We start from the raw sequence: 14386 nt of genomic DNA on the forward strand, positions 1-14386 counted from the left end.
AGATCAAATGAATTGTCGAGAAGGGAGGGCATTGATAACTAAAAATGTCTATTTGAGAAATATTCTCAACAATTCATTTTGAAAGCTAAGTGTAAACTAAGTGTAAATGTTTTTACTCACTTGTATTTCTTTAATAATGAAAAGGCTGTTAATCTTGTCCCTTAAAGGACGCTTGTTTCAAATCGAGTATCGGGAGAATCAACGTGTAAACATCAGAACGACTTCGAACGACGTGTTTCGTCAGGAAGAAGGATGTGACGTCAGAGCACGAGCGGAGGTGATGTAATCTCCCGATAGCTCCGCGGCAAATCGAATGCTCTGGAAACATCCAGATTGAGCTCTTACGTACGCATATCCGGCGTGACATGCATTGAGTGTGCTGTGTTATATAAGCAAGGGGAAATGAGAAGGAAATCACTTCTTCTGCATTGCTTGCGTTTCTCATTTTCGACTGACGATAGTCGTATTTTTGAAAGGATCGTTCGCTGTTGAGGCGACGTCCTGCACTTAGGGGATGGCTTTTAGAATTTCGACATGAGAGTAAGGGACTTAAAATTTTTGAAACATTTTTAGAATAATTTATGTTAGGGTGCCAAATGTTTTTTTTGAAAAGATGTTCTTTTGGAACATGAAGGATGTTTTGAGTAGTATTGAAATCCCCCATACTTGTTTATACAATTTATTTATGTTAAAATTAATTTACAGTTGCTAATTATTTGGATTTATAAATAAAATGATTTAGCCTTACAACTTGAATTCTGACATTTCATTCACTTGATAGCTACAGAAATGTGAAACAGAAAGGCATCTGCTAAACTTGGTGTTTACCTTCCTTGCGGAAGTTAGACACAATATGTTAGGTCAACATAACCGGAGTTGCACGAAAAAACTGTCGTAAAATAAGGAACCACATAACATTGAAATTATATGGCATCAGTTTAGAACTTTGGAAAAGTGACGTGACATCTGGAGTGTCGTGATACCGAGGTTTGATTGTATATTATTTGAATAACAAGTCTATCATATTTATTTTTATACCATGCTTTGCTGAAGCCATATGATAGGTTTCACTTTTTTATGTTTAATTCATGATGAAGAAGTGTTTAATATTGTTTAATTTGTCTATGATTTGAAAGACTAATATTGAACTGAGTTCCTTTTGATGTTGTGCACATAATATGTCTGGAACTGTACAGTGGGATGACTCTTTTTGAAGATTTGGAAACAAAAATAATTTAATTTTGAATAACTATACCTATAACATATTAAGAACAGTAAAAAAGGATATATATATTTACCTGATGTTAATTAGATAATTCAAATCTTTGTTTTGAGTAAGCAAAGATGGCTGATTCTTAATAGTATCACATATTTTTGTCATAATATTTATATTCAGCTCATGCAGAGAAGATAATACAGGTTGTAGTTCCGAACTAGTAGATTGCTGCAAAATAATTGAAAAAGTTAATAAATTACATCAGATAATGATTCATAATTTTGAAAAATTAATAAAATAAATAAAAAAATAAAACTAGATAATCAAGACAATTATTACGGAAAATTAAGAATCAACATCCACATGAGTATATTAACTAAATAAATTTTGTTGCTAAGTATGAAAGTTAGGGGAAAAAAAAGATGCATTATTAGGACTATAAACAAAACTCAATCAGTCACTTTTTTTTATTAAATATGAATTAAGCTTGTGACAAATATATGGGGGATTCTAGAAAATCCCAACAATATTATGTCCCTGCAGCCTAACACAAAAATTGTTTAACTCAGAATGTTTTCATTTTTTTAATAGTTAGAAATAACGTATCTGATGTTATTCTACTCTTATTAAAACAATAACTCATTTAGATTTTTCTACAAAACTTTTCAAATAACGAGAAAGTAACTTTTGGCGTATCCCCATCTGTTTTTTAAATTTACTTAAATTATTTAAAAATTTTATATCAACATTCCACAAATTCAATTTGTAGTACAAAATTGAGCATACTTGAAGGTGTAAAAAATAGCAATCTTTAAATAAATTAAACTATTTAAATCACCAAGGTACATAGTTTTAAACTTTGTCCCCAGTTTGTCATGTCATTCTCTTGTCATAGGAATGAGCTCAATTATTATAAATAATAAAATGGAATTTTTAATCTGTTGTACTGTAAAACTGTTTATTATCCCCATTTTGTTGGATTCCTTGAGTGTTTTGTTACTATGATTTGTCTGCTGTTCTCATTAACATTTTGAAGTTCAAGAATAGGGTATGTAACATTTTTGCTGTCATCCTCCTGGACAATATTTTTGTTTTAAATAAATGAAAAAATTTGAATTAAGAGGTTAAAATACAAAAATTACATTATTTACCTTAAATATAACACGTAATTGCCTACGTAACAGGCAAATTATATGGAAAATGTCACACTCCTGTCCTAAAAAAATCACTCTCCTAGCATTATTTCTCAAGCACTGGTAATGCATCCAGTAGAATAGAAGGATTTATTTCCAATACATTAGTTGGAAAATAAGCTTGATTGGAAAAAAGAAAGTTAAATTTGGCAAACGATAAATAAAAAATGTGTCAGTGGAATCATTCTATTTATTTAACATTTTTTTGCTGTTGTTCAGAGGAATCATTCCAAAAGAGAAAAGAGTTTATTGGTTGGACATTTGTTTACCTAAATGTTAAAGGTCAAGATTTACGGTCGCCACTCGCCACGTGGCGACTCAGTTTTCAAAATTGGCGACCCCAAAAAATCTCTACAGTCGCCAACTTTTTTTTGGGGGTTATTTTTTTTTTAGATCCCAAGAAAAAATAATTCCACACCACAGATGCATCAGTACAGTAAGGATTCACCGATAGAGACCGTACTCCGACTGAATGTTGTTTATTTTACAAAGCTTACATGTCCTTTCTCACTGCCTGCCTGAATGTTGGTTATTTTACGTTGCTTGAATGTTCCTCTTACGCGATTCAGGCAATGTAAAATAAGCCAAAATACAGTGAATTAGGAAGCCATTTGCACAAGATCAGAGCGTTTGCTCCTTTGTCTTGACTCTATTTTTCAAGTAATTAGCTTACTATAATCATGATTTCAAGAAGAAATCATTATATTTTAGATTATATTTTAGATAAGTTTTGATTATGCCTTCAAAGTAATTACCTTTTCACGTTTTTAGTTTAGTTGCTCAAATGGTATATTAAATTCAAACTTTATTTTTTTACATCGTATTATACACCTGGGATTATAGGAATTTTTTTTCTTCAGGCCCATTTTAGAACCTGCAGATTATAGGCCGCCCGCCAATAATACACAGGAAAATATGGTTATTAAATTACAGGGTTCGTGCGCTCCAGGGAAACCTGGAATTGTCCTGGGAAAAGTCAGGAAAATTTTAAATTTTGCCCCCAAAAAATTTTTTTCCTGGGAATTTTGTACCTTGAGTTCTAATTTTCGTTTTTATCGATGTTTCCTGAAAAAAAAAGTAAAAAGTTTTGAGGCAAAATGACGCTGGCAATAAAATAAAAAAGGCGAACAAAAAAAAAAAAAAAAAAAACTTCCGCGGACGCCATTTTTGCCCCTCAATAGTTCCAAAGAAAAAATTTCCTAGGATGAACAGGAATTATGCACAAATTTAACGGGAGAAGAACATTTTCCTTCTTCTAAAGCACAAGCCTGCGGATGGTAGGGTCAATTGAGAAAATCGTTTTTTAATCGAAAAGTCTTTTCAGCTACGAATGAAACGTAGTCGCCATGTTTGGTCATTCATAAGCTGGAAGTACACACGATGCTTGCCTAAGATTCCAAAAACAAAGCAGAATTGGATGTTTTCTTTAACTGTAAACTAATAAAAACAACGCAAAATGTGCTGCAACTTGGTTTTTTTTTTTAAATTTTACTTTAAATATGTAATTTTCTTGAGAAATGGAAATTTTTGTTCTTGAAACTTAATCTTATCCTCATTGCCTTGGACGCAAATGTGCTAAAAACTTTTCAACTGAAATGTAGTTTCATGAAGATTTATTATGTTTAAATTGTTTTCATGCTACAAATTAAAAAAAATTTTTCTTAATTTTTGTCGTAACCGCCATATTTGGTCATTCCAAAGATGGCAGTACACAAAACTTTTTAAGTGCCAAAGTTTCCGAAAATGGCATTGGATATTTATTGCAATGCAAATTATTGATAACAACGCAAAATGTGCCCTTTTTTCCCGGGTAATTTGTAATTATTTTCTTGAAAAATACGAAATTTTATCTCCAGAACATTTTTCAAAATTCTAATTGATTTTGACGCTTATGTGCTAAAAACTGACTATTTTGTCTTATAATTGTAGTTTTTTAAGGATAAATTATTATTTATAACTACTTTTATGCTACAAATTCAAAAATCTACTCATTATCTTAAATTTTTTACTTCGTCGCCATATTTGGTCGTTTGCGAGATGGAAGTAGACAAAAATTCACAAAAACATAATTAGATGTTTATCTCAATGTCTATTGAAAGCATTGTTCTTTGAAAGTAAATGTGCAAAAAAGAAAATTTTTAATTTTAATGCAAGCTTCTTTTATATGCAAAAGGAAAAAAAAAATGATTATTGGCATTGGCTTATGATCGATGGATGTTGACTTTTGTTAGAATGCATTATATGGTATGCCCATCGATGCAACAAGTTAATCATATTTATACTGAAAAATAGCTTTGTACTTTGCTCAATATGTTTTGTGTTACATACTAATAGGAAAATAAAAAGAATAGTAAACCAAAAGTGGAGTAAGATTGCTGCTGATTACAGCAAAACGCTAATATGCTTGACATGTGGCATCAAAGAAACGTTAAAATAAGTTGAAAGTACATTTTTACAAATAGTTTTTAACAAATAGTAAACAAATTAAAACAATTTTTAACAAAATGTTTTTTTTTTAACTTGTAACAGAAATTTTTTTTAAAAAATCCAAGTTTTTTTTTTTTTTTTTTACAAGTGGAAAAGTTTCAGTTTCTACACATTGCTACTTTGAACAACTTTGACTATTTTGAAAATATTGTTACTTAAATTTAATTTTGAGTGAAGCGAGTAACCTGGAATTTTCTAAAAAAATAAAAGGGAATTTTTTTTTAACCAAAAGTGTATGAACCCTGTACTTTTTTCAAATTCTTTTTCTAAAACAGTTTTATATTTTGCTTTAAATCTTGTTCTGAAAGTATGAAAATACTTAGCTCTTTAAAAAAACACACCATTATGTATGTTTTTTTACATAAATCCTCAAAAGTCGTTCCGATCCTATTTGCTTTCCAATTAACTCAAACAGCCTTTATTCTGAAATCGTCAAAATAGGAAAAAAAAAAAAATTAATTTAAAACTTAAAAAGGCAACTTGCTTTTGACTGCACAAAGCCCCCCGCACCCTGTTTTATCATTCCTTTGCCATAGTCAAAGTTCCATGTTTTCCTCTAAATCCCGCATTTCATTATAAATCTAACATCATTAAAAAAAGAAAGAAAAAAAATATATTTCTATAAACTATATCTTATATTTCTACTGTCATGTGAACAGTAATACTCGCGATCGATTAGGAATACGTTCCATTGAAAATCATTTAAACAACGGGGGCTAGTTTCTATTTATTCGAATAACAGTTGTAATTTTTTAATCTTCAATCGCATCAGATTAAAATATAAGCCAAATAGTCAGTCCTTTGATTGTTTTCCCTTCATAGTCATCCTAACATGGCGACGCTGCGTCTGGAACGTAGTCGCCATGTTTGGTCATACTCTTAGTTCAAATAATGCAAAAAGAATGATTTTTTTTTGGATATATATTCTTGGTAAATGCCAAATTGTATATTACTGGAGGAGGTTTGTAGTTAAATATTTTTATGCCAAAAAAATTTTTTTTTTCACTGTGGGACCATGGTACTGTGTACACTACTTTATTTTTGGCTTAATGATTTTTTTTTTCCTATAAACTTTAAAATGAGTGGGATGAACCATTTGCTTCAGGAGCTCCCAACCTTCACCATATGCCTCTTATATTTCCATGAGTAATATAATTTATATTTATTGTTAGCATTCCTTTAGCATCACTTTCATAATATTTGTTTCAAAAAATACAAATCGAAATCCCCCCTTCCTCCACCCCCATTCTTGCACTACAGCGCTGTTTTCGAAATTTGGTAAAACTGGTGGCCACCAAGCTTTTTGAGCCTAGTGGCCATTGGCCACTTGAAAATTTTCTAAACCTTGAGGTCTACTAAATGTTACTCGAATAGTTGACGTCGTGAACTCTGTTCAACACTGTTGTTGAACCGAACCATTGTTTCGGTCACTCGTCTGGGCAGTGCTAATTTTGTATTAGCTGCCAGTTTGTTTGGCACTCTAGACTTCCTTCAGAGGTGTTCCACCTCCAGCTCAGTCACTCCTATGCCGGGCTGATGAGTGCTAATAAGCACAAAACTGCAGTCCTCAGCTGGAATTGACTGAGCTGGCGGTGTATTTCATGTACTTCCATGGAAGCTGGAAATATGTGGCCAAAAAGTACCATTACAAATCCATTTGAAACTATTACTGAGATTTTTCTGATGAATCAAATATCATTTATTTCTGTTCCTTTTAGAGAACTCACAAACCAATAAAAATGGCAATAATATTGCCATTAATGGCATAAATGGCAGCAAATAACTTTGTTTCCTCTTTAGCAGAAGCAGCAAATTCCTGACATTATTTCTGAAGTACGGGAAAGTGGTGAAACTTTTGTTTTGTTCTTCAGAAAAAGGAAAAACCACCAACTTAAATGAAAGAAAAACTTCCAAAACAGATTAGGGTGGTTGCATAGCATTAATATTGTAAAAAATATCTTTCTATTAATAAAATCAAACAAGACAATTTTGACTCTTTAGATACAATGCATAGACAGGTTTTAAATTGCAATTCAAAAAGTAAGCAAACCCTTACTGGAACTCACACAAACTTGAAGAACAAAAATGATAGGAATTCAGAAATCCGAAGAAACACAAGATTTTAATAACACTTAAAGTAAATTAAAACTAACGGAATAAGTAAAAATAAAATTACTGTATTTGTTAATTATTGAAAAATGACTCTTTGTTGCCATGAAATTTATAACATTTTTCAGTTTAAAATAAATTCCCGCATGCAATAAAAATTACTGGCTTTCAAATTAAAGGAACAAGGCATGCATTCTGTTTCATTCATTTGAAGGAAGTTGCTCAAGCCAGACTTTAATAAAATAAAATAAATAAACTACTAACACATAATTACCTTTATTTTCTTTTGCAGTTGACAAAGATTTTGTTCATAATTGAACATGCTTTGACATGTTGAATTAAAATTCGTTTTGTTTTCCCTAAAATACAAATCAAGACAATGAGACAAAAGATAGTTAGCATTTTAAATGATCAGGTTCAAGGAATTCAATGCTTCCTTACAGAGGTAAAACAGTTGAAGAAACGTTTTCTTTAATGTCATCATTTGACCTGCAATTGATATCTGAGACCTGAAAACAAAATAATTAATTAATTAATTCAAAAAATAAAATATGAGCTAACAAGGGAATAATATTTTTTAACACAAAAGACAAAGAATAAATAAAAGACAAAAACATTATGAAGATTTCAGCACTTGAAATGGATCTCTACCTTAACTGTTTTAGGCTTGAGGTTCATTGAACAAACATCTTTCAACAAAGCTAAATAATGAAAAAAAGTTTGAACTTAAAAACAAATAACTGACTAAAACAATGCAAACATATATGTGTGTATCAGAGAATTTTCAGTATAGTTTATATGGAAAGTGAAATTTACATTCAGAATCTTCATTTTCATCATCACTAAGTATCTTATTTGAGCTTTTTCTCCTAAAGGTAGGCAGTATGACATCATCTTCAATGTCTTCATCACAGAAATCTTCATTTTCAAAACTGTCAATCAGATCTAAATCATAAAATATATTTTATGTTTACATAAAAAGATTAAAAAACTCACAATATTTGTAAACAAGCAAAATATTCTTTTTTCACTTTTTTAAAAACATTTTTAACTTAAATGTTTTCTGAGGCAGTTGCTTTTAAATTCCCAAATGTCCATCAAACTGTCTGACAGTTTTCCTTAGTTTTCTCCGATCCAATATGAAAATGAAAAGGCAACTACTCTTGATCCTATACCCAATAATTGCAAAAAGGATATTCACGCCATAAATTGTTACAGGTTGAATCACCACAGTTAATGATTCGGAGGTTCGGTGAAGTAGTTGTTGCTTTGGTAAGTCCAAAGCTTCGTTGCATCTCAATTTGACAGACATTGTGAAGTAATCTTATACGGGCAATTCCACAAGTAACTGACTGACACTTTTGGAGCGAAACAATCAGTATTTTGTAATGTTCAATGCAAAATACAGTAACCCCTCGTTATATCGCACCTTGTTACATTGCTCATTCAGATATATCGCTCCTTTCTTGGGTCTCCCGAAATATTAAAGCCTAAAATAAGAAAAAAAAAAAAAACTTTGCTGTAAGTTTGAAACCATTTCTGAAAACATATGGTATTGCTCAGAGAAGGTTTATTTCTTCTTTATTTTGTCAATGAACAAAAGGAAGCTATTCTTTTAAATTTGCTGGAAAAGCAGCAGCACAATTCCTGTCATCCAAATATACATAACAGCGCAGTATATTTCAGTTTAAGATAGTCTGTAAACTACTTAGCATCTTCTTTTGTATTGATACATTGCCTTTACAATGAGTGAGAGACATCGAGCAGGTGTCATACTAGCCCATGTAGAAGAGAACATATGCTCTTCTTTTAGTACAGAAAAGATTTGTGCTTGCATAGACCAGGATTTGCATCAAAGAATGATCTGGACGGGCAAAAGTGTTTTCTGTAAACAATGTAGTTACTTTTACTTTTCACATCCTTTCTACAGCAAGTCAAATGGATTAGAAAGTCTATTGGGAATAAGAGGGTATTAGAATGTTCACTCTTATCTCCCGGTAGCTCAGAAAGATCGTCTTCATTCGCCATTTGATGTTCTTAACTCTCTGACAGTGAAAATTTACTTAAAAGTTCAATCTTGTTTAAATTTCATTCTTTGTCCTCCGAAAAGCGCGATATAACGAGGGGTTACAGCTGTGCAAACAGCTCAAAACTTTCTCTTAGATTATTGTATTTTTTAAGCTAAATTTAATGGCTCAACTTAATTGAATTCTTGAAATACATTTTGGATGATTTAAAAAAAAATAAATTAAAAGCATGGTAACTGATTGAAATACTACTTTTTAAAAAGTCAGTCAGTTACCGTGTTTTTAGCTAACTTTTAAAAACCAATCAAAATGTACTTTGAGAATTCAATCAAACTATTATATTCATCTTAAAAAATACAATAATCAAAAAGAAAAGATCTTTTATTTTTTGTAATTTTTCTGCAGAATATTGCAAAATACACAGTTTTACTCTAAAAATGTCAATCAGTTACCTGTGGAATTGCCCATACATAAGGATTGCAATTTCAGACAAATAATTCAATACCAGTATTTGGTATTTCTAAAATGTGATACCGGAATACCGGTATTAACACCGGTATTTGAAATTTCTCAAAAAATGCTTGAAAACATATTGTTTTGTGTCACATTGTACTAAAATTGTATTATTTATTAAAACGTATAGTGAACAAATATAAAATAAAGGAACAAATGTCATAATAAAAGATTAATAATAGTAAAAAACATAATGCATCTATTGAATAGTCTCTAAGCATGGAACTCATTTAGTGCTCAACTTTGCTACAGTTGAAAATACTTTTTCTGAATTCACGCAGGTCCGTGGTACTGGTAACAATACGCGATACACCTCCTCTAATTGTCTAGAAGTCCTTCTTAAATTAATTAGGTCTCTTGCGTTACGTGTTATTTTTGGAAAAATCCTTTTGTGTGTGTGTGTTTCTTTTGTATTTTGTGTATTATTATTATACTTTTATAGCTAGTTGAATTTTTTTTTCAAGAGACGATACTTTCCCAATATTAACTTCATTTTCTCTTGAGTAGGAGAGGTTTGTGGTTGATTTTTATTATTATCCCTTTGGTTCAAAATTTAGGATGAACTTGACTAAATTTGATCTTGCTAGCTTCTCTTATTCATTTTTGCATTCTTTTAAAAATTCTTTACAATTATAATTATGTAAATATCTGAGAACATGTTTAAATGCTTATGCTAAACCTTTATGCGAATTTTCAAGGCACTATATAATTTCTCAAGACATGATAACAAACCCATACCAGTGACAACAAATTACCATTTGTTTTACTAACAAGAAAAACCTGTTTAGCAAAATTCAGTAGAGTTGAGACAAATATTTAAAGAAATATCATAAAATATTACTGCAAATGATGGTTGAAATAAATTATGCATAGAACAAATACATTTGAAATTGCACTCAAAATTAACTATCACAAAAGGCAAAGTGAGTGATCAAGGAAATAGAAAAACTAAAAACATGGTGCACAAAAATGTGATTCATCTTTCCATCTAGCAATCAAAATATCATTTTGCAATCCTTCTGCTACTTTTGTTTAATCATATCCTATTAGTTCGTGATTTTGAAGATAAATTTACATCATTATATTGATTTTGGTTCTGTATCATAGAAAAAGAAATGTACATTTGAACTATAAGTAGTAAGTTAAATTGAAAATTCTTTAATTGAAACTATTTATTATTTTCAGCCAATACCGAAAATACCGGTATTACAAAATTGCTAAAGTGTTTGAAATACCAGTATTCAGCATACCAGTATTGCAATCACTACCCATACATAAAGAAAGTTTTTATAACACATTTTTTACTCATTTACTGAGGTTTCCCTGCGTATCTATTTACACATTGCAAAAAATTAATCTTTTTCAATACAACAATATAAACATGCATATATGTCTCTAGTGTTAGATAAGATTTTTATGGGAAAACTTGTTTTTTAAAAAAAATACTGAAACATTTTCTAACATATTTTTTGAAAGAAAAAGTTAATTCATTACAAAATATATACATTACCAAAATCGATCAATTTGTCAGTAGCTGATGTATCTTCAAGTACTGGATGCTTCAGATCTTTGTTAGCAGCAATAGGTTTTAAATCTTCGTTCAAAATATTAGTCTGGTTCTCTATTAATAAGTGAAATTAATTTTGAAATAAATTATCCCAAAAGTCAAGTACAGTAAACTCTTGATTATCTACAGCCTTTCACACACACACACACACAAAAAAAAAAAAAAAAAAAAAACAGCGGTGATTAACTAAATGTATATAAATGCAAAATCTATATTAAGATATTCCTATTTCATTCCTCCCCCTCCCTTCCAATGGCATCAAACATTCCAATATAATAGAAAGCTGGCTAGTTAAAAACCTGATTTTCAAATCTTCACTACTGACTGAATTATAGATCTACACTACTTATGCAAGTAAACAAGAAACTGAATCAGCCTTAAAAATTCTCTACTCCTACTCTGTACATTTTTGCTGAAACTTAGTTTCATCTGCTGCTGGTAATCTGGTAGTACGATTTGCTCATGTATGTGTATTCCATTTTCAGTAATGAGCAAAACTTTTACATGCATTTTTTACATACACTATTATTTTTAGCTATAGTTTAAATGTATGCAACTATATTGGTTTTTTTTTCAGCTATTTCAGACACTGACATTATTTTTAATTAGTTTTCGGATCATCTACAAATTTCCTTATCCGCAGTCACCCTGCCACCCTATTCCGGGGATAATCAGGAGTGTACTGTAGGACATTACATGTATGATTATGTGCAAACATTTTTGATCACAGTCAAATTTTCAGGGTTTGTTATGGCTAAAGTGAAAAATAACTAATATTTTCTCATGAATTACAATACTTAAACTTTACTTGCATGCCCATTATTGATGAGCAAAAAAAAAAAAAAAAAAAAAAAAAAAAGATCCACTTATTTTAATTACCTTTTTAGTTATAACACATTTAACATGTAGGGGAATGTGGGGCAAAGTAAATTAGTTGAAATAACTCACTTTTTTCAAACTGAACGAATTGAAAATGTGTTTTAAAAATTACATTGAAACAATATTTTTTTAAAAAATCTTAGACAGTAAATTTGTATCTTCTAAAAGAAAAAAAAAAGGGGGGGGGGGGATTTTCATAGAGCAAAGTAAAAAGCAAAATACTTTTATATAAAATATTGTTTATTTAATTATTAAAAATATTTTTTATGAAATGAATGAGTAAATAGAAGAATGAATGAATAAATGAAAGAAAATAAAACAATAAACAGATAAATAAATTAATAAATTAAATAATACAAGAGAAAAAATAAATGAGCAAATAAAACAGCAGATGAATAAGAAAATGAATGAATGTATAAGTAGGTAAATTATTAAATCAAGGAATGTAAATGAATTAAATAATAAATGAATACATGAATGATTATGTAAGTTAACAAAATGAAATATTTCACTTTGCCCCCCCCCCCCTCCCCCTTTGCCACCTCACAACCCTTTTTTGAAGGCAAAAACCCAACCCTGGAATGGACAAGCATAAAAAAAGTGACATGCACATTACATGAATTGATAAGTGTACCTTCTTAATTTCAGTTAATGATAAGAAATAATTCTTTTTGAGCAAATACTATTCATGACAAAACAAACTATTATAATTTCCACTTTTTTTATTATATCATAAAATTTTATAATATCATAAAATTATACACATTTAACTTCCTTGCTGTACAAAAATGAATTTAAACAGATTACCTAATTGATCCTTAACTTCATCTTTCACAACTATTCTTTTGGTAGATGAAACATTTAGCTTATTATCGAAGTTGTTCCTTTTTTCACTAGAGAATGAAAGGGACTTCTTCTCACTTCCTAATTTTTTTCAAAAAAGAGCTTTTACTGTTACACAGAATATCAGCATGTAAAAATATTGAAACATAAAAAGTATTATCATACTTTAAATGAAACAATTTCAGTGACTGAATAAACTTAACATTTTAAAATCATGAAATCTCAAGCTTTAAATATACACCTAGCAAAATGCTTTTTGTCTCTATCTATTTTTATATTGCACTTTAATAAGTATGTTGACTGTTTTCGAGTTTACAAATGCACTTTCAACTATGGTTGAAAGTGCGCAGTTGCACTTTCAGCAATGCATTGCAGTTGCATGCCATGTTGAAAGTGTAGTTTGCAAATGCACATTCAACAACAGTTGAAACTAAAAAAATAATGCTATTTTTTAGTTCATAGATGCACAAAAAATACTCAGTGCTAGAAACACGTGGTTGCTAATTACATTTTGAGACCAATAATTTTGATTTAATACCTTGGTTTCCAAACCACAGCATCAAATTCAATTTCTACTTGTTCAAAAGTTACTGAATTTAGTAAAAATATTGAAAAATCACACGTCTGAACTAGGTTAAACAAAAGCTTTAAAACCAAAAAATTAATAATCATATTAATAAAACAATTACTAAAATAAAACACAAAATGGGTCAATTAAAGTGGCACAAAATAACTTCCAACTTTTAAAGTATTTAAAGTACTTAAAGACCCAAAAAGATTGAAAATTTAGCACAGGGTGTGTAAAATTAAGGAGTGTAAAAATCTTGAAAACAATAGTTAATTACCCCAGTCTATCGAACTTGCGACAGATTTCTGTGCTTCCAATTTTATGTTTTAAGTTTTGTGTAAAAATATTGAATATCAATTTCATACCTGGTTTACAGACAGGAACATCAAAATCACTCAAGTCGTCAGAAAAACCATCTTCATCTTTAAATAGAGAACTATACATGCTTTGGTCAACATATTGTTCTTGAGAATCCTTCTTTTGGATGGATGATCTGCAATGAAGAAAAAAAAAATATTCAAAAGTAAATCCTAAAAAAATTATCATTGCAAATCTTAACAGCTATCAATGTTCAAAACCTATTAAAAGGCTAAAATTCAGAGCTGGATTGTAGACTTTTTTGCAAAATCCCCCAAACCTCTCTTTGAAACCAGTCTGGATGAGACATTCCTGCTCATGAAACATTTGAAAAATTCATGAAAACCTGTATTTTTTACATATAAAATCTTATTTTTTAAAAGTCCTTTAAATATTTATGGATAGGTTTCTCATAATACATATACATTGAAATCTCTCAGAAAGACTGCCTCTATAAAAATACCCCCCCCCCCCAAAAAAAAAAAAGATTTTTTTTTTTTGTTCTTAAATTTCTAACTGTAGACTGAATGTTAAATTTCCCTTCATTAAAGTCTATAGTGTCTGGTGGGTTAAAGTGATCAATGGGGTAAAGTGGTCATTCGTCAAATGAACGGCTATAGCTTGGAA

General features: G+C 30.0%; 1 protein-coding gene across 1 annotated transcript in view; it reads right to left on the reverse strand.

Annotated features, from left to right (window-relative positions):
• LOC129224919 (recQ-like DNA helicase BLM) overlaps positions 1–13846 on the reverse strand; it is a 35620-nt gene extending 21774 nt beyond the window's left edge. Inside the window, exons 1-8 of the mRNA XM_054859467.1 lie at positions 13768–13846; positions 12799–12915; positions 11056–11166; positions 7822–7950; positions 7657–7706; positions 7447–7514; positions 7280–7364; positions 1299–1444 (exon numbers count right to left, since the gene is read on the reverse strand). Of these exons, the coding sequence (XP_054715442.1) occupies positions 1299–1444; positions 7280–7364; positions 7447–7514; positions 7657–7706; positions 7822–7950; positions 11056–11166; positions 12799–12915; positions 13768–13846 (785 nt within the window). The remainder of the gene's footprint in view (positions 1–1298; positions 1445–7279; positions 7365–7446; positions 7515–7656; positions 7707–7821; positions 7951–11055; positions 11167–12798; positions 12916–13767) is intronic.
• Between the last annotated feature and the right edge of the window lie 540 nt (positions 13847–14386).

This window comes from Uloborus diversus, chromosome 6 (genome assembly GCF_026930045.1).
Source record: "Uloborus diversus isolate 005 chromosome 6, Udiv.v.3.1, whole genome shotgun sequence".
NCBI lineage: Eukaryota > Metazoa > Arthropoda > Arachnida > Araneae > Uloboridae > Uloborus > Uloborus diversus.